The sequence below is a fragment of the Engraulis encrasicolus genome, chromosome 13 (genome assembly GCF_034702125.1).
Source record: "Engraulis encrasicolus isolate BLACKSEA-1 chromosome 13, IST_EnEncr_1.0, whole genome shotgun sequence".
NCBI lineage: Eukaryota > Metazoa > Chordata > Actinopteri > Clupeiformes > Engraulidae > Engraulis > Engraulis encrasicolus.
In genome coordinates, this window is record NC_085869.1 from 23431833 (window position 1) to 23457706 (window position 25874).

The 25874-nt window shown below is 43.8% G+C and overlaps 2 protein-coding genes across 3 annotated transcripts in view; one reads left to right on the forward strand and one right to left on the reverse strand.

Annotated features, from left to right (window-relative positions):
• traf3ip1 (TNF receptor-associated factor 3 interacting protein 1) overlaps positions 1–8341 on the reverse strand; it is a 29443-nt gene extending 21102 nt beyond the window's left edge. For both annotated transcript variants that reach the window (XM_063213481.1, XM_063213480.1), the window contains exons 1-3: positions 8092–8341; positions 6031–6099; positions 3862–4023 (exon numbers count right to left, since the gene is read on the reverse strand). In XM_063213481.1, coding sequence (XP_063069551.1) covers positions 3862–4023; positions 6031–6099; positions 8092–8214 — 354 coding nt within the window. In that variant the 5' untranslated portion in view covers positions 8215–8341. The remainder of the gene's footprint in view (positions 1–3861; positions 4024–6030; positions 6100–8091) is intronic.
• Positions 8342–13098: 4757 nt separating this feature from the next.
• Positions 13099–23381, forward strand: LOC134460879 (integrin beta-2-like). Its single transcript, XM_063213482.1, has 13 exons — positions 13099–13178; positions 13455–13526; positions 17458–17549; positions 17886–18045; positions 18417–18611; positions 18861–19051; positions 19496–19636; positions 19731–19826; positions 19916–20002; positions 20125–20268; positions 21684–21865; positions 22239–22462; positions 23128–23381. The coding sequence occupies exons 2-13, from the start codon at positions 13469–13471 to the stop codon at positions 23325–23327; spliced, it is 1770 nt and encodes a 589-aa protein (XP_063069552.1). The 5' UTR covers positions 13099–13178; positions 13455–13468; the 3' UTR covers positions 23328–23381.
• Positions 23382–25874: the final 2493 nt, after the last annotated feature.

Consider the following 25874-nt stretch of genomic DNA (forward strand, 5'->3'; position numbering starts at 1 on the left):
TTTAAAAAATTGCCGCATCCATTCTGGAACTTTCCGCATCGATCCTGGATCGTCCATGCCCCGCATTGGATTGGATCTCCGAATCGATCATTGTTGACACCACTAATTGACATAAGTACTAACAGTCAGAAACAGCTGAGAGAAGTCAACACAGTTTTTCTTCTGTCAATGTGTACACAAGAGAGCTAAGTGTAATCTCTGTCTGATTAGCAGTAGTAATGTTGAGCAGTTTAATAAACTAAGATTTTTTTCTTGTTACACTGAAACACAATTAGCTTACCTTGTCAACAGGTTTTTTCCTGTAGCGTCGCCTTTTCCCTTTAAACATGACGACAACTTAAGTATTGGTAGTTATTTAAAGCGGCTGAAAATTAACAAATGATCCGCTGACTTCACCGTCTGGCCTCGTTGTGTAATGAATCCAGCAGGTTATATCTCTGTTACTGCTGTATGTTATTTTTAAATGACGATGTTAAGAAAGCCACCACTTCCTTGCCCACAGCAGTCAGAGTTCCGTGCTAAAATGCGCTCCCAATATCCAATAATCCATAATGTAGCCCCTTGTGTCGCCCAATGGCAATGCTAATTACTGCCACATAGTCCCACCTGGAAAACTTTGACCACACAACTCGTGACAAACCCAGAATTTTGAAAAGATTTAAATTTCTGTGAGAAAGTATGTTGATCCGTGCTATGGGAAAGCAAAGTTCACTTTGTTGGCTATTCACATTAGACTACACGGCTAGAGAATAAGTTACTGCCCGGGAATGTTCTAGACTTCAGTCACACCATAGAAAATCTTATTGGGATTTGGTTCCAATTATTCTGGCTTTTCAACATGTTGCAACAGGTTTATAAAACAGCTATTGTAGCCTATTGCTCTTAGAAGCAGCAAGTTTCATATTGGCTTGAGATTATGGTCCCTAACACAAGGTCTCACCAATGCATGAGGTTGTCTTTGAAGTTGATGTGGTGTTTGAATAAATTCATCACTTGTCACTTTCACTTTGTCATGGTACAATTTGGTACATGGTACAAAACAAGAACAATAATTATGTCACCACACCATGATTACTTCTGAAATATGTATTCTGTTCAGGACTTCTGTCATCCTCTTCAGTACAACACATGGCTGTTTAAGCCCAAACCATTTCAGGTTTTTATTGATATTGATCAGAGCTTCAAAACTTTGGTGTATACTGTTTTAATAAAAGATTGTGCTCAGAACTATGCTGGCTCATGGCGAGAGCACTCTGTCTTAATTGACGCCTGGTGAAGCCTGGCAAGCTGACTTTGTAACTGTTCTTACAGGCAGTGTCATGACTATTTATATAGTAAACAGCCTAAGACTTTTCGAATAGCTGCCAACAGTGCCAAGCACACCTTACCAAAGCTTAGTTGTAGAACATGTGCTGCAGTGATCTAGAATGATTAGTCATCTGACTTGAACAAAATGCACAATCGCTTCTGATTTTAAGAAGGTGGTTACACAAAATACACACCAAAGATTATTGAAAACATGGACGTCTGAAAGGACTTGGGCTAGGATTTGGTGGGAATGACGCCAAATATTTACTCTGGCTATTCTCCACATTCTCAACTGATTTAGACAGCAAATATTTGCTGAATTACTTACCATGAATGAGTTAAGATAAGTACTCCTCAAAGTGCCATTTTGCATTGAATTTGAAGAAAGCAGTTGCTGTGTTGACCGGGTTATGCTATTCAAAAGTATTTTTTCTTTCAGATGAATGTACGCGTTTTCAATAAACCAAGTGTTCTGTGGGGATTGAATAGATTAAAACTGCAGATGGATGGGTGTAGAAATAATTATATTTTGCACATGTAGCCGCAATGTGACAACTTTTGTGATAATGGCAGGTCCTGTAAGTCCCATCAACTGTTTCTCTGCTGTAGACCATGTTCTACCTAACCTTCTCTAGCCCTTTCCCAGCATTCCAAGCCGCTCCAAAGTCCAAGCTGCTGGCTTCAAACTTAAAGGATAGTTCCGGCGTAAAATGAAAGTTTCACCATCGCTTTCCCATGCCACATAATGTATATAATGATGAGCCATTCTGGGCAATGCCGCGCCGTTATGGTGTTAGCTAATTTTAAGCTTTTTGGCGAAAAACGCAGCCAATGCATCACGGCGGGGCCAATTATAGGCCTATTTTCTGATGTTTCCCCGCTATAAACAACTTCAAAAACGATACACACTTCATCACAAAGGTCTCGTCAATCAAACCGAGGCACAGAGACGATCATCGGACCACACAGTCTTTCACTGGCCAGTGTTTTCAGAGGTGTCTCACTGTTGCAACTCTCTGACCCGGATGCAGATTACTCAATCAGGTGGCTAGGTAGGCTAAACATGGTCCGCGGTTCTTACACCGGCTGCGACCGTAAAATGAAAAGCTGGAACCCCGACCGTTTTCACCAACTGCCACTGTCTAAACCAGCCATATTACGGGAATGGCTAATAGCATCAGAAGTGGACTACCGTGTGTGCAGGCAGCAGATTTGAAGAGTTGTATGGAGAGTACCGGTGGCAGATGGACACTCCCAACTGAGATCACTCCCGGACGTGTAGCCCCAGGTGGTTTTATCACTCCCAGACGTTCGATAAGGTAGGCAGACTACTCTTACAAAGTAATTGCAACACGGTATAATATAACATGGATTCAACTTTGTAATAACACACCACTGGTGGTGTACTTACATTCTAGTACGACTTTATAAAATTCCTCCAGCCCTCCTCCGTTGCGTAATGGTCCATCTGACCTCGCGCGCCCTGGTCAATTAGTGTCTACTTCACTGAAACTACTCTAGCATGCTTGACATCAACCACATCGAATGCCTCAGGTCGCACAATTTCACAATTTCACTTGCCATCCCGCGCTAGTTTGTTTTGACAGTTTATTATCTCCTGTAGTGGGCTACATGTACTGCACCTGTATGCCTTCCCAAAACAGAGTGCTAGCTGGCAAAGACGCGCGGTGTTGCAACCAGTTTCACAGATTCACAGACACTCAAGATTCATGAGCCAGACACATTTACACATGTTTCTCTCTCTTCAAACATACCTCCATAGCCATGCGCCTTTTTGGTACAGCATTCATCTTTAGACGGTTTCGTTTAGGTGTTCCATCTCCCTTACTCTTCTTGTAGTCATCATCCTCGAAATGCTCCGTCCATACACGGTAGTAGCGATCCCTCAGGGTTTTTATGTCAGTTTCCACTTCTAATGCTATTAGCCATTCCCGTAATATGGCTGGTTTAGACAGTGGCAGTCGGTGAAAACGGTCGGGGTTCCAGCTTTTCAGTTTACGGTCGCAGCTGGTGTAAGAACCGCGGATCATGTTTAGCCTACCTAGCCACCTGATTGAGTAGCCTGCATCCGGGTCAGAGAGTTGCAACAGTGAGACACCTCTGAAAACACTGGCCAGTGTGGTCCGATGATCGTCTCTGTGCCTCGGTTTGATTGACGAGACCTTTGTGATGAAGTGTGTATCGTTTTTGAAGTTGTTTATAGCGGGGAAACATCAGAAAATAATAGGCCTATAATTGGCCCCGCCGTGATGCATTGGCTGCGTTTTTCGCCAAAAAGCTTAAAATTAGCTAACTCCATAACGGCGCGGCATTGCCCAGAATGGCTCATCATTAGATACATTATGTAGCATGAGAAAGCGATGGTAAAACTTTCATTTTACGCCGGAACTATCCTTTAACTTTAAAGTAGCACGGCAGAACAACTCACAGGTGCAAAACTCAAAACTAGAACTCGCCAACTTATTTTGCTAAGGTTTCTGCTTTTCCTTCTGAACTTGGGTCATGTTTTTCACAGTACAAAAGAGGACAAACCTTGTTTAGGCAGCACTTGCCAATAGCCTGGAGCAGCTCGTTGGTCCTCTCGGGCTCGTGTCCAGCCACGATACGCGGCGGCTTGGCCGACACAGACTCCCCGCTGACCAGCATCACTACGTCTATGGCCTTCTGCAGAAACTGGATTTTGGAGTCTTTCTCCTATAGTCGTCAGAGAGAGAGAGAGAGAGAGAGAGAGAGAGAGAGAGAGAGAGAGAGAGAGAGAGAGAGAGAGAGAGAGAGAGAGACAGACAGACAGACAGACAGACAGACAGACAGAGACAGAGAGAGACAGAGAGAGATAAACAAAGAGTGCAGTGGTCAAATAACCAATAAGTCAATCATCTTTCTTAAGCTTTAAAGGTGCACTGTGTAAGATAAGATTGTGGCCAGAGTAGGTATTGCAACTATGCTGCTCAGTGAAACTGTGCTGCCTATTGCCAAATTTGATCTTTTCATTAATATTAATAATAATAAACAAATATTTACTAGCATGACCAAGGGACAGTAACTTAATTTGACTATTTCTGAAAAATTAAATATGGCGGACCATGGAGAAGCCTTTTCATGTAATAATTTGAATACTTCAAATTTAATGGTGGTGGTAAGTATTTGTTAAAAAGGTAACATTTGTGAATGGGCAGCATGGATTCTGGAAATGAACTACCAATAATATTACACAGTGCACCTTTGATTTACATGTGAAAACTATGAATAAATGTTTACAGTTTACACTAAGGTCACACACTGTCCATATTCATCTCTGACTTTGCGAGCAGCTTAATCGCCAAAATAATGAATGTAGATGGCACCGTCTCTTCCCTTTCTGTGCATGTTGCTCCGATCATTTCTGAAAATTATTTTCCATATGTTGTTCATGTCGTGTCTTAAGTCAGTGTCACATCGTAGGCCATGTACAACTGGCATTTACATAAGCGTATATCACTTTACATCATTTCAAATCATGAATAATACAACAGATAATCAGCAGATACCTCCAAACATCTCACCCATTTGTAAATTCAAGCTAACCTGCCAAGGAACAATAGCGTCACTGCACTGGCAACCTTACATGAGATCCGCAGGGAGACTGGGAGATGTTTATGCATGAAAGCACCATATGTTGCTCATTTTGCAATGAGCGTTTTTTTTGTTTTTGTCCTCTTTTAAGATATTTTATTTATCATGCAGTATTCCAAGACTCTAGTGAATTCATTCAATCCTCTGCAGTTGTCAACCACAGCTGGGGTTTTTTCCACAGTTGGCTGGTTTCATAGTAACCAAGGCACTCACTGCTGCTCACCACGGAGACACTTCATTTCTGCACGTATTCCCCTTGGACTGCTCTGCTACACACGTCTCGCTACAGTAGTACAATACAGAGCAGTCCGCGATCCAACCAAAGCGCCTTTTTTGGATGTTATAAAGAAATGTGCTCATGCACCAGAAACCATAAATTGGCAGGCTGCAAGGTCCACTTCTTCACTAACTCGAGCACAAAATCATAAAAAAAAAACCACGTCCAACAAAACACTGCCAATTTACAATATCTGCAAACACACTGGAGCTCCGCTCGGCATCACTTAAATAACTATCAATCTTACTAAGCAGGTAGTTCCCTACTGTAATACTACTGGTGATGACTATTGCGCCATGCACACACACTGGTACTGTGTCTCTCAATCTCATCTTCTGGCGAAAAACACAGACACCCATTTGATTCTCACGGGGTGTGGAGAGGCTATGCATTATGCATTATCCGCAGAGGAGAGGACACCTCCCCTCCTATAAAGTGGCATCTGGAAAGGGATCGGGTGTGAATGCTTGAGAGCTCGGCCAACTCTGTTTGTCCCGCACTCGGGTTTCCTCCTACCCTGCCCTGTCCTCTCCCATCTTACACAAGGGGTTGAGCCTGACTGACTGAGTGCAAGGGTTCACCCTGTGATGGTTTGTCTGAGGACACCTGTCATATGGTGCACACTGGTAGGTAGGCTATTGCCCCGGGCTGGACACCCTCACACCTAGGAGCTGACTCCTGCACTGACCCTGCTTTGCCTCCTTGACACAGATAAAAAAAAAAAAACACCTAAGCTATTCACGCCCTTGGCAAGATGCCTTGTTCAGGTATACTTCATTGGCAAGATAACTGTGGCCGACACGTCTGATTACCTTCACATTATCCGATTTCATTTCGGCATCTGTGTAGAGTCCTTTTAGGAAGCCAGTGGTCCGAATCACCTGTATCCAAAGAAAAAGAGGAAAACAAATTCATAATGTTAATGTACATATAGTTTTTCTCTCTTGACAGAAAAAAGGTAATTGTGCAGAGGATTCACATTGAACTTGGGGTAATTACTGCTGTGAGTAAATACATTATTCAAACACTGTAGGTTCGGAGCTCGAGGGCCAGATATAAGTAACTGGTAATCAGTACAATAGAGTCTAGTGGTGTGGCAGCAAATGGTGCTGTGAATTATGCATGCATCAAGACTGAAAGGTGACACTTCAAGCCCTGAAGGTGAAGCTGATGAATTCCAGCACTTTCATAGGCTGGATGATAGGCTGGTTTGGCTTTAAATCACAGTTCTGCAAACCTAACATAACAGGGAAATCGCTACACTAAACAAGAAATGAGTGAAATGGGGTATTGAGAGATTCATTTTCATTTTAAAGGATCAAGTCTTGTTGCCAGTTAGTTAATTTCTCACTTGGACAATCCAAGCTGAGGCTCAAACCACTACATTTGATTGCATTGCGGGATAAGACTCAGACCAGGTTTGTAATTTCAGGATACACTTGAAACACTTTACAGAGGAACTGGACTCGTTAAAGTACAATACATTTACTTGGTGATACCCATGCTTTGTAACGCTAGAGGAAATAGGAAATAGCCAAAAGTGCCGACCAGTTCAAGTGAAAAAAGAGAACAACTAGTGTTTTGTTGTGTTTGTAGTGGGTACAGTTATATAAAGCCTAAAAATATAGCTAACAGTCTAAATCAGAGAGCTTTGTTAGCTAAGCCCTGAACAGCTTTGAGTAGGAAAACTCCCTACTGCCGCTGACAAGAAAACTGGAGCAAAATTGATGCCAAATAAATACCCATACAGCCACCTGCTGCTTGAGACCTTACATTAAAGTTACTGTGATAATTTAGGCTTATCTCTCTCCTGTCACAGCATGCTTCGTAGATAGGTAGCTGTCGTGATCTCGGGAGAGCAGTAAAGCGAACTGTTTAATTGCATAATATGACAACGGGGATTGAGTGAACATGTTCGCTCTCTGCCCGACAGAAGACCTTAGCAACCAGAGGACGCCAACACAAAACGTTGGGGGCTACCAGAGTAAACGGTTTAGGAATTTGTTTTACAGGAAACGATTTTGATATTTAAGTTAATTTCCGGTAAATATGCGTAAAGTGCCAGTCAAGCACACGTCGCATTAACCTTTATGACAATCGTTTACGTTAATTCCCACGTTTTAAAAAGAAATCAAACAACATCCCCACAAAACTTAACGTAATGTTTGACAATACAACTGTTTGTAGAACTTGGCATTGGCATTCAATGATAAAACGTAATGTTACAACACAAGACGTAGTTCAGGATTTTATCTCATGTTCATTCAAAAGCTCACTTATAGCAAACATAACGCCGGCCATTGTGTAAAAACAAATCCTAAAGAAATTATTACTGACCAGTAGAGTTCTAGGTTAATGAGAGAACAGGTTAACCAGGTTACTCTGAGCCCATATCAGATTATAAGATCTGCAATATGTCGCTGGCTTAAGACTGGGTAGGTTTAAATTATACAATGCTAACTTAACCCAAGAAAGTTTCTAGATATGCAGTACGAAATCTGTTAAAGGGTTACATCTTAGTTGATGGTGACTGATTGAAATACATTATCCCCATCTTTATGAAGCTTGATAAAGCATATCATCCTCATGACCGATGTAGTCATGAGCGATGCCCATGGCAACAGCTAACACCGCAGGCTCACTGCTAACTTCTGAAGGTAGCAACTTGTCTGCCTATGATACCCAAGTTGCTGTTCTGGCATCAAACCAAATGACACAAACAGCACAATATCTATATGACCCAATGAACTGCACAAGGACGATACTATAACATTAGGATTTTAAGAGACATCCGTTATCATCAGCGAATCTGCACTGACATAAGGGTAGAACTCTACAGAGACAGCAGCTAGCCAGCTAACCCATATTCTCACCTCACTGAGTATGTCGTGCAGGTAGCGGAACGGCGGTTTGTTGAGTAGTTTTTCTGTTAGAGGCGGTTTTTTAATAACCTTTCCCAGGGTGTCTTGGGTCTTTTTGACCACTGCTCCGTTCATGGCGGTGCCGTAAGAGCCCAATTTCCTTATCAAATTCCCGTTTCTACTGCCGATGCCGAGAAAAACTCTAAACCAAAAATCTGTAGACTTTCTGGTAGCTATGGCTTTTCAATCCCACAATGCAATGTTCTGTGTATGAGCGCCTGCGCAGGTTGGTAGGACGGTTGTCAAGACTTACGAATGCCCTTAGCAACAACAAACTACGATGAAGTGCACTAGAACTAGTCACTTGTGCTGCTGACTGTTTGTCCGAAGCAGGTCTTTACTCGTTATGTAATAATAATATATATATATATATATATATATATATATATATATATATATATATATATATATATAAATATAAATATAAATATATATAAATAATATTATACTATAGGCTATATATATGCTATATTTTATCTATGTAGGCCTATGCTGCTGGACACCATAATTTTCTTCGGCATTTGACTACTACTCATCTGCATGAGTCAATGATGGGCCCATAGAATGCATTTTTGAAGGGGAAAAATACATTACAGAAAGTCTACAGGCAATAAATGGACAATAAAACAGTACACCAGGGGGATATTACTATAGGCATACAAAAAGCATAGTAGGCCCAGAGCCGTATGAGTAGGCCTATGTAGGCTAGGCTACTTAGGCAAAAAAAAACCTAGGCAAGTCAGTGATTCTCAAAATGTGTGCAGGGCCAGGGCAGGGGGCCAGGGGCCTGGCGGGCCTATTCCAAGCGGACCCTAAAATCCTTTAAAAAAAAAAAAAAAAAAAAAATCTAAATAAAACCTGTTGCTGTTTTGGCGGCTTTTAATTTGAGTTGTGTTGTTTATTGGGCCAGAGGTGGGCCCTGAATATTTCTGCAAATTAGGGCCTGCAAGTGGTTGCCTGATTATCATAGACTTGCAATCGAGATTCGCCGAAGGTGTTGCGTCACTAGGAGGGCACAGCCTGGCTATGCTACAAGTGGGGCCCAAGATGGAAAATGTTTGGGAACCCCTGACCTAGTGGGGGGCAACCACCATTCCGACATACTGCCATTCCGACATAGGCCTACTAATTTTTTCATAGCGCCATTCCGACACCACTATACTCTTTACTTGGGGAACTGTCCACGCGCGAGTGCACACCTTCATCGGTGTGTCCGGCGCTGTCCACACGTGTGGTTCTGAAATCTCCATATTCTCCGAGTGGGGAGAGGCTGGGGGAGCGAGGTCACTGATATTTGCTCAAATATTTGCAGTCTGATCACTATAGGCCTACATTCCTTTCAGTCCTGGGTGCCCAACGTGCGTGCTCAACTCGACAGACATTGCGCAACACTGGGTAGCTCATTTTGCCATTGCCCTAAAAAACGCATTTTGTAGGAGGTGCCATTGAAACCAGATGGACAGAGGATAGCCTACTGGTAGGCCCAGTCTAATTGTTGAGAGAGGAGAACCTGTATCTTTAAACTTGACTGGTGGACACATCCCCTTAGGCCTAGGCCTACTTTAAAGGGGAGCTGTGCATGGGTGTTGTGCAGAATGTTCCTGGGGCAAGGTTATAGGCTACCTAATAAAAAGTCTTCGTAATAGTCTTTTCGGTTTGTAGAAAATGCAGTTCTATAGGCTATTGTTTCACATCTATACAAAATTCAATGAAACGAGCCAAGGCTATCTAAGTAGTTTACAAGTTAGAATGCACAATGAGATGGGCCCTACCGTGGCTGATATGGTAGGGCACACGTTTACCACTTGGCCGACGACCCGGGTTCGATGCCCGGTCCGGGTCCTTTGCCGGCCCTTCCCCATCTCTCTCTCCCAGCTCACTTCCTGTCTCTCCTTCACTGTCCTGTCTCACAAAAACCAATAAAGGCTGAAAAGCCCCCCCAAAAAATACTTTAAAGGGACACTGTGCAGGAAATGGTCAAAACAGGTACTGCAACTATGCTGATCATTGAAACTGGGTTGCCTATTGTCAAATTTGATCTTTACATGAAAGTTTACTGAGTTATAAACAAATATTTTCTAGTATGGTCCAAGCAGAGTCATATTTGCAGCTAAAAATGGCTATTTTTGGAAATTCAAAATGGCGGACCATAGAGAAGATCCCCAATTTTTCCAGTCATAATGAATATTTAGAATTTGATGGTGGTGGTAAATATTCATGAAAAAGGTAACATTAGTGAATGGGCAGCATGAATTCTGGAAATAAACAACTACAAATCTCACACAGTATGCCTTTAAAAAAAAAAGGAAAAAAAAGAATGCACAATGAGATGAGCAAGAACGCGTGCAGTGATGTTTCCGAGACAGCTGATGGACCTGTCTTGAGTGATCAATGACCCTCTTGAGCCGCTGCCGCCTACCCTTGTCTCGAACTGCAGGTTATGTTCACCTGTGTTGATTGATAATAATGTGCAATGCACCATAAAGCCTGGCTGCTGTGAAAATTGATCTGGCCGAAAAAGCTATGTCAGCAGTTACCACAGTTGACGGGTTGCCTGGTGGTCAGACCCTATAGGCCTACACCTGCCTGGAAGATAGAACAAGCTAAAATTCTTGCCTAGGCCTCCACCGCATGCTCTCCAATGGACATTCATACGGCTACATTGGGGTGAGATGAGGTGTCTTAAATGTCTATAGCAAATTTAAAGGGGCCCTATTATGCTATTTAGAATAACTTTCATTGTTAATATTTTGCTTTACTGTGGTGAGTGGAGTTAATTTCCAATGACCACGTCTTTTCATGTCCATCATTTTTATTATTGTGTACATGTACCCTACGCCGCCTGTTTGAAACATGTGGAAGTGCAGAATTTTAGACCGTCAACATTCTGAAGTCTCGGCGCAGCATGGAGCGTTTCATCAAGCATTCTATTACTAGCTATTACGTCAGCAGCACAGCTGCTTTTGACCTGGAATCCAACCCTGTAGCCTATGTCTAAAGTTGAAAGCCAAATAGTCCACCCAATGACTTAACGGTGACTCCATATAATAATAATAATAATATGCCAATAATAGGCCCTAATTATAATAATAATAATAATAATAATAATTAGGCCTATATTAAAAAATTAAAGGAAACAAAGAAACAACAAAAACATGATTCATGATTAAGTAAACACAAAGACTATACACAAGATCAATCACTAAAAATGGCCACAGTGCTGCCCCATTCAGTCCTGGTGTATTTGCTGAGAAAGCACTTTGACCAAAAGTGGAATGTCTAAACACATAGTCCCCTCTAGATGACACTCTTGCAGTCATTATGTTATTTGTGGGTCTGTATATACTATTAGGCCTCGTGTTAGGCTAGGCTGGTCCTGACCATCCCATAATACTACCATTTCATTTCGTATTCATGTACTCCTTGCTCACGTAGGCCCATGGCGCGCCTCCTTGTGCTCGTCTGGAGCCACGTACAGCGGCTTGGTGGCCAACATGCGGCCATTCATCTCATGAACCGCCTTGGTGGCCTCCTCAGGCAGGGCCGGCCCGAGGCATAAGCGAACTATGCAATGGTTTAGGGCCCCCACGCCACCAGGGGCCCCCATGAGCAACAAATTTACAGGAGGAAATGAACTCTCCACCATTTTTCCCTATACCTATCGTATGTCCTTAGCTCCTACCCCTCACTTGTACAAGTAAATAAAGCTTATGAAGCATCTGATGCTGAGTAGGTGGTGGTATGGGGGCCCTGTGTGAAATTTTGCTTAGGGCCCAATAAAGGTTTGGGCCGGCCCTGTCCTCAGGAGAAGAAAAACTCATGATTTTGTTAGTATTAAGGAGGGGACCCTTTCAGTTGACTTTGTTCCAGGCCCATCCGGAGCTGACAGCTCTTACCTGTCAGAGTACAAGGGTGGGTCAGGATGTCATCATATTGCAGTATACCAGCACAGCAGTGTAGTCTACTTTTTTGAAGTCGGTATACTGTATATTTGAGCATTTTTTGAAGTGGGTATACTGTATATATTCGTGCTATTCAAAACAATGGATCAATCAATTTTAAGTGGGTATACTGAAATCTCTGAAATTTAGAAGTGGGTATACTCCGTATACCCGCGTTCTACGTAGACTAGGCCTACACCACTTAGGCTAATACTGCCGTGACACTACAGTTACTGCACTGGAACACACCTTACAACGGTAGCATGTCATTTGTCCGACACCCCTTTGGTCCGATTCGTCAATTTCCCATTAATCCTACAGCCCACTAACTCGAAATAATTAAATGAAACCCTTTGCTCCGACAGCTCAATGTTCCGACCAATGGCTGTTTGGGGTTGGTCATCATCCCAGGTCGTATGTCCTGCTTTTCCCGGTGCCAAGTAGACTTCAGCTGCATGCGCTGCGACGAGCACATAGATCTGAGTCGGTCTTGCTGTGCCCTTACCAAAACCACCCCTAAACATAACCTGTCATTAATGCAATGTTGCCAAGTTTTACAATTGTGCCCTACCCAAAACCATTCCTAACCCTAACCTGTCAGCAGGCTATTGCAATGTTTCTGAGTTTTAAATGTGTGCCTTGACCAAAACTTTCCCTAAACCTAACCTGTCACAGACAGCAGCATGACCACTGCGTGGCTTCAGAGATGACGGTGATCTAAAGCAGCTTTTGGTCGGAACATTGGACTGTCGGGACAAAGGGTTTCATTTAATTGGTAAAAAGTTATCTGAGACTAAGTGCTGTAGGATCAATGCGAAATGTTCGGAACATTGACGCATCGGACCAATGGTGTGTCGGAAAAATGAGTGGACCCCCCTTACAACATAGTCTAGCTTGTTTTTTCTGTGATGGGACTATGGTCCTGTCAATTGATTTTTCGCCCTTCCCAGACCCAATGAACATGCTCAAAACATAGGGCAAAAGTCAGCTTTGATCCAGTCACACTCACAAAGTAGGCTAAAAGAAACAACCGGTTTATACCAGATCTGTTACAGAGCACTGCGCCTCTGTCTGCGGTTACAGCTCCACCGTTAATCGGTAAGCAAATACTCAATTTCTCGTAATAATATTTTAGTCCCATTAGAGAAGTCTTGACTTTCCACTTGTTCGTCTTCTTCTTCTTCAATGCCAAAACTTCAAATTGTGCAAACAATATTTAATACAATATACAGTAATTGTCTCAGTAGTAGCTTTAGTGCAAGCCAAAAGCAATGTTAAATGTCATGCCAAAAAACACACTTGTTTTTCTGACAACTACGTACATTGTGGCTGTTATAGTCCTCACATTATGTCTCTGTTTTTCCCTCCATACAGTTGGTGTGAAGAACATGGCCCATCAAATTTGCTTAGTTTTGGGACTCCTTTCCCTTCTAGGTTCGCACCACTGTAAGTAAAGTCTCTATGAACACTGACTGTTGACAGTGATTTTGCTATTTGTAGAGTAGAGTAGAGTGCTTTCATTAATTCAGAGGGACATTGAGGTGTCTGACTGCTTATGTAGCAGAGTGGAGGTTGGTAGGATTACTAACTTCTAAGGAATTAGGTTTTAAAAGGTGACTACGCCAGTCTCGTTAAGGGTGAGACAACCCAGATGTTAAAAATACAATTTTCCCCGACAGGTTCTAGATGACAAGGATGACACAGCTGTTGCACATACAATAGTTTTTATTTTCTTCTGCTTTCAGTCTTATTCGTGTTCAAAATGAGCAGGCAGTTCACTTGAGTCCATATACACAAACAGAGTCTTAACTCTACTGAAGTCAATACAGGTACATATCGTGAAACGGTGACGGCATAAGTGCGAGAGCACTGAGTAGGCCTAGTACAGGTAATTTACTGAGTGTGTTAACTACACACTGCACTGCGAATGCAAAATAACACTGCAATCAAAACTGTACACACAAAACATAATCAAAATAAACAAAATAAGTCACAGCACACTGAAATGATTCGCAGTGAAGAGGTAGCCTATGTTTATCAAATCAGGCCTCTTGGCAGAGAGTTTACTATACCACTCAGGGGATCTACACCTCACCAATAAGTTTACACGATACTGCTACAAATCTCAACCGGCCAGTCCCCAATCACTCATCCCTTGTCTAAGGGGTGGGTGACTGGAGCTGACCGTGTCAGACCGTATGGCTGAAAGACGAAAGCGTCGCGCACCTGCGCAAAGGAACAACAACCTGCCACTAGTAAAAGAGCTCCTGGTGGTAAAAGGCAAAATAACAAACACAAACACCGGGAAAAGACGGCGGCGTCCCCCCACCCCAGCCAATTGACAATAATGTGCTCAACCTAGAAAGCACAAGACAGACTGGGTTAATGCCAGGGAAATGCCATTATCAATGAGCAAGGTGTGGCATGAAAGCCACAGGCACAGAGTGACGGTTAATTAGAAATTACCTTCAGTTGCAATTGGGAAGCACTGGACCGAGCTTGGAAGTCTACGGTTGACCCTTGCTTCACCATGCAATGCTGCAGTGAAACAACATCTCGTTAGCCACAGTACAAACATAATTGGCTATCGCCAGGTGCACACAGAAGGGCTTACCTTCGAGCCGGTTAGGCTACATGCGGCAACCTGGCGTCCGCATTTCAGCTGCGCTCTACGCGCTCCAGTGTGGGTCCAACACCCAACACGCCAACATCACCTACTTCACCCAGCGTACAGGGCTTCCCCAAGCGCCAACCGGTACTGAGGTTAGCCACACCTGGCTAACAGACAACATAGTAGGCAATTTATACTAACCGGAAGGGCTCCACCCTCGCCCACACGGGCAGCTGTTTTCAATTACAACATGCACACTAACAGGGGACCTAGTCCAACCTGTTACATTCGCCCCAGCTTTGAATCGGTACCGTCCCGGTGCCGCACTGTAGCTCACCCTATGATGGGGATAGACACACACACACGCGCGCACACACACACACGCACACACACATATGCACACACACGCACACACCTGCGCGCACACCTAACACATACCCAACACATTTATCAACAACAACATAACCACCACGGCACATATACACACACAAAACAATAAAACGCCGGATGGCGATGGAGTGGCCATGGTCGAGTCCCCAGAGAGCGGCCGGCCTCCGCCCGAGGTGTGGCTATCCAGCCCAGTCCTGGCTGGTCCTCTGGTCGGCTGCTGGGGGGTGCCCCGGCGCTGCTCACTCTCCGATTGGACTGTCGGCGGGGTTCGCACACGACGAGAGACCCGTGGCCCATCACACTCCCGTGCCAGGTGCCCTGGCTGGTGGCACCTCCAGCACTTGATTGGTGACCGTGGAGACCGGGGCCGCGCAACAACCCGTGGCCAGTCGCACTCTCGCTCCAGGTGCCCTGGCTGATGGCACCTCCAGCACGTGAGCGGCGACCGTGGAGACTCTGGCTGCGCGTCGACCCATTGGCTCAGCAGGTCCAGCTGCCGCTGGTTCCGCGCTGCCATCTCCTGTAGCTCCGCCAGTTCAATCATTTTGGGCCCTGGGTGCCCGCCGCGGTGTCGCCCGCCGAGGGGGCAGCCGCCGTCTTTCCCCAGTAAAACAACAAAAAGAAAAAAAGAAAACCACGAGCTCTAACCAACAGCTGTGCCTCACAGGTCATCCTGCCGACTACGCCAAAATGTAGCAGAGTGGAGGTTGGTAGGATTACTAACTTTTAAGCAATTAGGTTTTAAAAGGTGACTACGCCAGTCTCGTTAAGGGTGAGACAACCCAGATGTTAAAAATACAATTTTCCCCGACAGGTTCTAGATGACAAGGATGACACAGCTGTTGCACATACAATAGTTTTTATTTTCTTCTGCTTTCAGTCTTATTCGTGTTCAAAATGAGCAGGCAGTTCACTTGAGTCCATATACACAAACAGAGTCTTAACTCTACTGAAGTCAATACAGGTACATATCGTGAAACGGTGACGGCATAAGTGCGAGAGCACTGAGTAGGCCTAGTACAGGTAATTTACTGAGTGTGTTAACTACACACTGCACTGCGAATGCAAAATAACACTGCAATCAAAACTGTACACACAAAACATAATCAAAATAAACAAAATAAGTCACAGCACACTGAAATGATTCGCAGTGAAGAGGTAGCCTATGTTTATCAAATCAGGCCTCTTGGCAGAGAGTTTACTATACCACTCAGGGGATCTACACCTCACCAATAAGTTTACACGATACTGCTACAAATCTCAACCGGCCAGTCCCCAATCACTCATCCCTTGTCTAAGGGGTGGGTGACTGGAGCTGACCGTGTCAGACCGTATGGCTGAAAGACGAAAGCGTCGCGCACCTGCGCAAAGGAACAACAACCTGCCACTAGTAAAAGAGCTCCTGGTGGTAAAAGGCAAAATAACAAACACAAACACCGGGAAAAGACGGCGGCGTCCCCCCACCCCAGCCAATTGACAATAATGTGCTCAACCTAGAAAGCACAAGACAGACTGGGTTAATGCCAGGGAAATGCCATTATCAATGAGCAAGGTGTGGCATGAAAGCCACAGGCACAGAGTGACGGTTAATTAGAAATTACCTTCAGTTGCAATTGGGAAGCACTGGACCGAGCTTGGAAGTCTACGGTTGACCCTTGCTTCACCATGCAATGCTGCAGTGAAACAACATCTCGTTAGCCACAGTACAAACATAATTGGCTATCGCCAGGTGCACACAGAAGGGCTTACCTTCGAGCCGGTTAGGCTACATGCGGCAACCTGGCGTCCGCATTTCAGCTGCGCTCTACGCGCTCCAGTGTGGGTCCAACACCCAACACGCCAACATCACCTACTTCACCCAGCGTACAGGGCTTCCCCAAGCGCCAACCGGTACTGAGGTTAGCCACACCTGGCTAACAGACAACATAGTAGGCAATTTATACTAACCGGAAGGGCTCCACCCTCGCCCACACGGGCAGCTGTTTTCAATTACAACATGCACACTAACAGGGGACCTTGTCCAACCTGTTACACTTACATAAAAACACAGATACAAAGCATAGGCTACACAAAGACATTATTACACATTATTACACATTGCACGTTGTAAACATGCAGTATAGCACACCCTTGATACAGTACAGCAATCTTCCTTACATCATTTCACATACCTATAGACACACGCTCTCACACACACACACGAACGCATGCACGCTCTACCTCACACATAGACACACAAGGTAAGGTCCTGGTAGTGTATTGTACACACAAGTACAGTACTGTGCTGTGTTAAGAGTCTCTCAGTGCAGGTAAAAAAATGAACATCCATAACAGCATCTAACGCTACTCTATATGCCTTTGCATGGTTTCTTGAAGCTATTGCACAGGAATGCCCCAAAGCTGAGCAGGCCAATGACTGTGGAAGTTGCATCTCTCTGGGTCCAGACTGTGCCTGGTGCAAATACAAGGTGAGAAGGACCAGAGAGAGTATGGGAATGGTAGAGTTTCACCCAGGGTGCGATTTGTAGGGGGGGGTTATAACTTTATATTCCCACTGATACAAACACTGCTAAAAAAGATTACATGTTGTACCCACTGGTATTCTGTGAGAGTTTGTGCTTTTATGAAGACAACCAGATTCACTTGCCGGAGCAGAAAATTCGCATGGCAAACACTTTTGTTGCCTACAATTGAAAAATGCTTAATGATACTCATGTTCATGCAATGTGACATTGGAAAGTCCCTCATTTCCTCATTGCGTTGTGCCTTTGGATGGCATATGATGAGTTGTTTTTGTCTGGCAGTATTTTCATGATGATCAGTTTCCACGCTGTGGCACCCGGATGAGTCTGCAGAAGAACGGCTGTGGAGAGAAGGACATGGTGGACCCGCAGAGCCAACACAATGAGACTGAGAAGGGGGAGAGACTGGACCCGCGCAGGATCCAGCTACAACTGTGGCCTGGTGAGCTGAATACACATATAAAAAGCGTCATTTGTATCACATTTAAGTGCACAAGATGTGTCAGCATTAGTCTGGTTTTACCGTCCCCTCCAACTAATTTCATTTATGGCATTCATGATGGTAAAACGAGGCTATGTCAGAATACAAACAAGGATGCTTTCTGTTACTCACTCTGTATAAACTACAGTATTAGTTGAATCTAGGAATGTGTCCCCAAACAAACATTTCTTTGAATAATATACCAATGATTTGTCAATCTACAAAAACAACAACAAAAAACAAGCCAAGAAATACAACCAAGAAATTCATGTAGTGCATGGTGGAAGCCTTAAAACATTGTTTTCTTCTCCCCACTGGCTGCTAAATGTCAGGAAGAGCGCATACATTTCAGGTCCATGTGAAGCCCCCTAGGAGACAGAAGCCAGTGGATGTGTATTTCCTTACGTCACTCTCAGCCAACAATGGCGGAAAAGGAAACAGGGCCAAGCTGTTGTCACAGGCGTTCTTCCAAGGCATCTATGACATCAATGAAGAACGTGACCAAAAAATAGAAGTCAACCACTTAGGTAAGTACCGGCGTGCAGTGAAAGAAAATACAAAGTCAAAGTAAAAAATCAAAAGTTTGTTTTTAAATTCATTTCAGCAGAACCAAACCAAAACACCCAGAACATCAAAACACTGCTGGCCGCATAATATTTTGGCCGCACAATGTCTTGGCCGCACAATGTCTTGGCCTCATGTCTTTGTTTTTGCCATTCTCTTTTGCCATTTTGCATTGAACTTATTTGTAACATCATCATCTTTATTTCTGACAGGTTATGGTCTGTTTGGACACACTGCTTTAACAGCCAAGGAACAGAAGCAATGTGAGGAAGCTGGTCAAGTCTGCGAGCCAGAGCTTCATATCACCCACTCTGCAACGGCTCCTATCAAACCAGGCTACTGGAACAGGCCATGGCGCACAGAAGCAGGGCTACAAGCTCTGATGCAGGTGGCCCTGTGCAAGGTAGATATACTGTATATATTGCCTACCTTCCTCTTTGGGGCAGCCGTGGCCTACTGGTTAAGGAGATGCTTTAAATCAGTGAATTGTAGGTTCGAATCCCACCCTTCCACTCCCTATCTCACTCCATGGCTGAGGTGCCCTTGAGCGAGGCGCATAACCCCATGCTGCCCAGAGACTGTACCCAAACAATACCCAGTAAATTACCGTAATTCGCTTTGGATAAAACAAAGCATCAGCTAAGTGCTATGTAATGTAATGTAATAATGACCAGGTCTTTATGCAAAAAATGATTTGTCTCATTCACAGAGATTCTTTGACATACATGCAAAAGTACACTGTTCAGGCCAAACAGCCAGAAAAGCAACCAGATTGGAAACTCTTTCAGAGTGTAACATGCAGATGCTGATCATGACTGTCTGATGACGACTGTCTTTCTTTCTACAGGACCTGGTTAAGTGGGGACAGAATGACCGCATTGTCGTATACGCAACAGACAGTAGATACCAGCTGGCACCAGACAACAAGACAGAGACTGCCAACAGCAGCATATGTCAAATGAACAGCAGCCACATTCAAACCAAAATAGTATGTACATTGTATACGATATACGGTTTTGCTGCAGCCTTACAGTATGAAAGGTACATCAGTAAATTGAGTACTACGTATTCTCTTCAAACAGAGCCCTCCGTCTGTGTCTGAGCTGCGAAGGGTCCTGCTGGAAAACAACATCCAAGTCATTTTTGCCGTTTCTCAGCATGTCTTTGGTGACTACGCAGTAAGCCAATTCAGATTCAGAGATCTCTTTTTTTGGTTTATGCAGACAGTCAAAGACAATAGACTCACATTTTTCGTTTTGTATTTCAGAGTCTTCTATCAAAGCTCCCAAGAGCCAGAATTGTTTATGTGGAATTTTCAGACCCAAAAGGTTACAATTTTGAAGAGCCCTTTGATGTGAGTATAGCTGCAGTTATCTTCATATACATAAATTCATGTACCCAAATTGTGATAAATAAATAAAAATCCCTTGAAGCTCACTGTTTTGCTTTATGCAATTTTGCTTTCCCTTTCTTCAGAGAATAAGAACCTCTTTGGTGCTAACCCATTCACCAGTGCCAGGGCTGAGCGTCACATACATCCCGCTTTGTGATTATAGCATTGGTGGAGAAGGGAACCAGGGAAGCTGCTACCCCAGGGGCAGGCACAGGAAGAAGACTCAGGTTTGTCCTTTAACCCATTGATGCCTAAAGCACTTCATGCAAAAGAGGCTGCTGAATGCCTGAGCCCTTTTTAAGAAAAGGTACCCTCAGCCTATGAAAAGAGAAATATCTCAGCCTCTGAAGCACTTAGAAACATGCCATGAGTTGCATTTAAACGCTAAGACCCTCATCTTACCGGTATATTAGAATGTGTTCATTCAACACTAACATACCAAGATTTTGTAATAAAATTGTCTTAATTCTCATGTGCCTGGATGTTTGCATCATGCAGCTCCTGGCGCCAAGGCCAATGGTGCGCAATGCAACATCCAGCATCAATGTACAGCATAATGCCCTGAAACCTATACAGTACCATGACATACCTACCTATGAAGGCATTTACTGTACATCATGCACATTAAAGGGACACTGTGTGAGATTTTTAGTTGTTTATTTCCAGAATTCATGCTGCCCTTTCACTAATGTTACCTTTTTCATGAATACTTACCACCACCATCAAATTCTAAGTATTCATTATGACTGGGAAAATTGCACTTTTCATACATGAAAAGGGGGATCTTCTCCATGGTCCGCCATTTTGAATTTCCAAAAATAGCCATTTTTAAGCTGGAAAAATGACTCTACTTGGACCATACTAGAAAACATTTGTTTATTACTTAGTAAACTTTCATGTAAAGATCAAATTTGGCAATAGGCAGCCCAGTTTCAATGAGCAGCATAGTTGCAGTACCTTTTTTGACCATTTCCTGCACAGTGTCCCTTTAACAATCTGTCCATTACTGAGCTATCCCAGACCTTCTTGTCCATGAACTCCTCAGTTGTTTTGTACTGCATGCATGCTGTAAAACATATTATGGCACTACAAGTGAAGACCAAAGATACAATATGTGGTTAGGGCATCAGACTTATAGCCCAGAGGTTGCCGATTCGACTCCCAACCCGCCAGGTTGGTGGGGGGGGATAATTAACCAGTGCTCTCCCTCATCGTCCTCCATGACTGATGTACCCTGAGCATGATACTGTCCCGCCGCACTGCTCCCTTGGGGCGCCATTGGGGGCTGCCCCCTTGCATGGGTGAGGCATAAAATATGTGTGGTGTGCAGTGAACACTTGTGTGCTGTGGAGTGCTGTGTCACAATGACAATAGGAGTTGGAGTTTCCCAGGTAGGCTTTCACTTTCTATAGTCACACCTTCAGTGTTGCATTATTGCACTACTGACTAATACCATGCACGTAGACCCGTAATGCACACTGTTCCCCCAGTGCAGCACTATAATAGTCATTGAAAAGTTACCTACCATAGCACTATATACAACTATGACATTACACAGGGCCTTTAGTAATGCACTACGACTTAGTAATTTCCATTCTAACGGTACATTTATAACGCTGTGTTTTTATAACGGGTTAATTAGATCTTCAACGTGACAGTAACCTCCGAGACCTGTGTGCTGCCGGCCTCCTTTGATATCCAAAGCCTGAATCCTCCAGAGAAGCTGACGGTAGAGCTGATCCCTCGCTGTAACTGTGAATGTGGTGACGCGCCTGATCCTGAATGGTGCAACTATGCTGGAAATCCAGTTTGCGGCAAATGCAGGTAAACACACAACACTCCATAATAAGTAGTTAGTTTTCTATCTTCTGTTCTTACAGGTTTGCTCAATTGCTTTCGTACCTAGTGTTCTCAGATCAGAATTGTAACTCTTGGGTGCACCGGCCGTGCCATAAACTCAGTGTCCTGAGTTCAAGTAAAGGAAAATAATTGAAAAAAAAGAATTGAAACTCTCAAAACTACTTATTTGAGAATGATGATGATGACTGATAATCATGATGTAGATGATGATGATGATGATGGATATGGGGATGATGATGATGATGATGATGATGATGATGGATATTGGGATGATGATGATGATGATGATGATGATGATGATGATGATGATGATGATGATGATTTCTCTATCTACCAGATGTGACATGGGCCACTTTGGCAGCCTGTGCCAGTGCTCTACATCTGACAGTGATGAGCCGTGCAGAGCGAGGCCAGGGGCCCCAGTGTGCTCAGGCAGGGGACAGTGCATTTGTGGCCAGTGTGAGTGTAGCGCAAGAGAGTTGCCACATGAGCGCTCCTTTGGCAGCTACTGCGAATGCGACAACTTCAGCTGCCCCAGGTCCAAAGGACAGATCTGTGGAGGTAGGCAACAGCCAGGAGACTAGAGAGATAGTCTTGGATTACTGTTCAAGGGAGAGAAGAAGAAAATATATATTTTTGTAGGTTTATTAGGTAAATTAATAATTATGTTTTTTTAGTATGTGCCATAATGTAACTAGATAAACTAATGAAACTAAAGGCTCTTTTCCACTGCCGGTTTTCTGGTAGGCCTAGACCTCGACACAGCACGACTCCGGCGCCACTTTTTGCTCTTTGATTGGGCACGGCACCGCTCAATCGAAGAACAAAAAGTGGCGGCCGAGTCGCGCTGTGTCGAGCTGTAGGCCTACCAGAAAACCGGCAGTGGAAAAGAGGCATTAGATTGCTGTTCAATAAAAAAACAGTGATGAACAATAAACTATGTGCCATAATGTAACTAAGCACTCTTACACATGCCATGTACAATGTTTCAGTACATGGAATGCATTCATTCCTTACTTATGAGCAAAATGAGGAATGGGACATTTTTGTAGAATAAATAATATACATGTATATTATTGTATAATACAATAATATACAAGAATAACATACAATAATATACATGTAAGAATTGTATGGTCTATTGTTCATTGGGGGGCAGGGGGGGCAGTAAACCAATTAACTAACCTTGCTGACTTACTCTGTCCTGTCACTTGTTTTACTTCCAGGCCATGGCAAGTGTGAATGTGGGACATGTGTGTGTGAAGAAGACTATGTTGGCGATGCGTGTGACTGCTCCACTAGTGTGGATGGTTGCCAGAGTGCTGATGGGAACCTCTGTAGTGGCCGTGGGCTGTGTCAGTGCAACAGGTGCGAGTGCCCACCCATGTACACCGGAGAGCGCTGTGAACACTGCCCCCTCTGCTAGGAGGACCACATCTACCACCACAGCATCGGGCTGCGGCCCTGTACACCACACTGGTAAGCAATGCTTTTTAGTCTTTTTCGACTTTATTTGATAGGACAGTGTGAGAGGTGGACAAGAAGCAAATTGGGAGAGAGACTGGGAGGGGTCGGCAAAGGATCCGGGCCGGTAATCAAACCCGGGTCAGCCGCATGGCAGGCAAGTGCCCTACCGGTTGGCCACAGCAGGGCCATGTCCTAAAGCTTCATTACTAGTAGTGGCTGATGTGCTGTACATTTGAGCATACAGATAAGTAGAGACGAGGTGGTGCTAAAGCACCTGCCCTTTTGCCCCTTTTGCCCCTTTTGAAAGTGTTTTTTTTTGTCACAATGTAGTCCATGCTCACATCTGCAAATGCTTGATGATCAAAAATATCATAAATAATGCCATGATACAAAATATAGCTTCTGTAGCCTAGTAAGGCAGCCGTAAGGTCCACATGCCCCCCATCCCATCTCGAACACCTGCCCCCAAGATATCTGTGCACGCCACTGCATTTTAGAACAATTGAATTTCTTTCACTCAAATTTCTCTTACTTTCTTTCCCTCTTTCTTTGTCAAACACACGCACGCACGCACGCACGCACACACGCACACACACACACACACACACACACACACACACACACACACACACACACACACACACACACACACACACACACACACACACACACACACACACACACACACACACACACACCAATGTTACCTACTAAAGTACAGATTGTACCGAATGATACCATTGACCTTTTGCGTAAATAACAATACAATTACTGTATGTTAGACTGTGTTGAATATCCATATGGAGCTGACATACGCTACAGTAGAGTTAATGCCAGATCACTGGACCAGAACTGAACTGCAACTCTAATCCACTTCTCTGTTCTCTCTCTCCTCTCTTATTTCTTTCTTTTTGACAAAAGGCAACAGAAGTAGATGCCTGGGATGCTGACATACAGTAAGGACTGCAAATGGAAAATGGGCATGAGGGAAGGGAATACACAGTACTCCATAGCCCCTTAATACACGCCGTACCTCATGTGGCACGCTGTAATAGACATTGAAAGTTAACTACTATAGTACTACACTACTATGACGGTGCACAGGGCCTTTAATAATACATTATGACTTGGTCATTACCATTCTGGTAACAGCTAATTTATAATGCCGTGTCTTCAGGGGTTAACTCAGGACAGTCCAGCAAGTAGCCATACCCACCACCACCACCAGATTGCATACAGGGCTACAGCAGCAAATTGTGGGCCCTATGCCCTATGTGGGCCCCGGCCGTCTATATCAATCGGACTGTGTGTGGGATCCCTATATACAGTAGGCCAGGGGTGTCAAACTCAAATTGACTGAGGGCCAAAATCAAAATCTGGAACGAAGTCGCGGGCCAAACTCAACATTTATTTTTCAAAATGGACTAAAATTGTGTATACATGCACTTCATATTCATAGTTAAATTTCACACGCACTCTTTCCCATCATATTTGTTAGTTCAAATGTGTCTGCACATCCCGTGACACAGCAAATTTCATGTTCAAGTCATGTTAACGCAATACATTAATGTGTATGTGGGCCAACAGTAATAGATATTTGAAATGATCTCGCGGGCCGAATAAAATGGCCAAATTTGCCCCCCGGGCCTGAGTTTGACATCCCTGCAGTAGGCCTATATGGGGCCCTGGTGACTCAGTCACACTTTACCCTCCTGTACCACACACCTCTGATTACATAGGTTACACGTTATGGCTGGAAGAATGGGAGGAAAAGTCTTTCTTGCATAAATAAAATTTACATTTTTTTAAAAAAAGGAATAAAGGGATGGGACCGGTTTGTATATTTACTTTTATCCAAAATATTGTTTGAGGCTTCCGTCCATGATGCATGTGATTCTGATGCATTTTGGCCACTAGATGGCGAAACAGACCCTCTGTCTCAGGAGCGTATCGTCACTGATGAAAGGATGCACACTGAACTAAATGGAAATGTGAGACAGTACCCTGTATGGTTTTCAAAAATAAAATGATGTGAATTTCAACAAGATAGATGAAATGTGTTTACCCTTGCACAAGAGGCTCCATGTCTATCTAGCAGCAGTCCCCTCCTCTCTCCCCTCTTGTGTGGCTTCGAGGAGGAGAAGGTCAACGTGTGAAATGGGGCGAGGGGACGCGGTCGTTGGTCAGGCGCTGACGTCAATTAAATCATCGGCCAGTTAAGGCTCTGACTGACAGCTGCACACTATCGCCTAATGGACTTTCAGTTCAAGCAGGAGCTTCAATTCACTGTATTAAGGATCCATATTTGTCATTCAGGAATGAAAAGGTCCCAGCCAGGGACTAATAGTTTCATAATGATAGAAGGATGCAGGGATGGAAATAGCAACCATTTACTAGCTAATAAATGCTGGTAAAATAGTGACCACATTTTGGACACAGATCAACAACAAAAAATACCATTTATTGAATGACTGGTGAAACACACATATTTGTCAAAAAAGTGGAT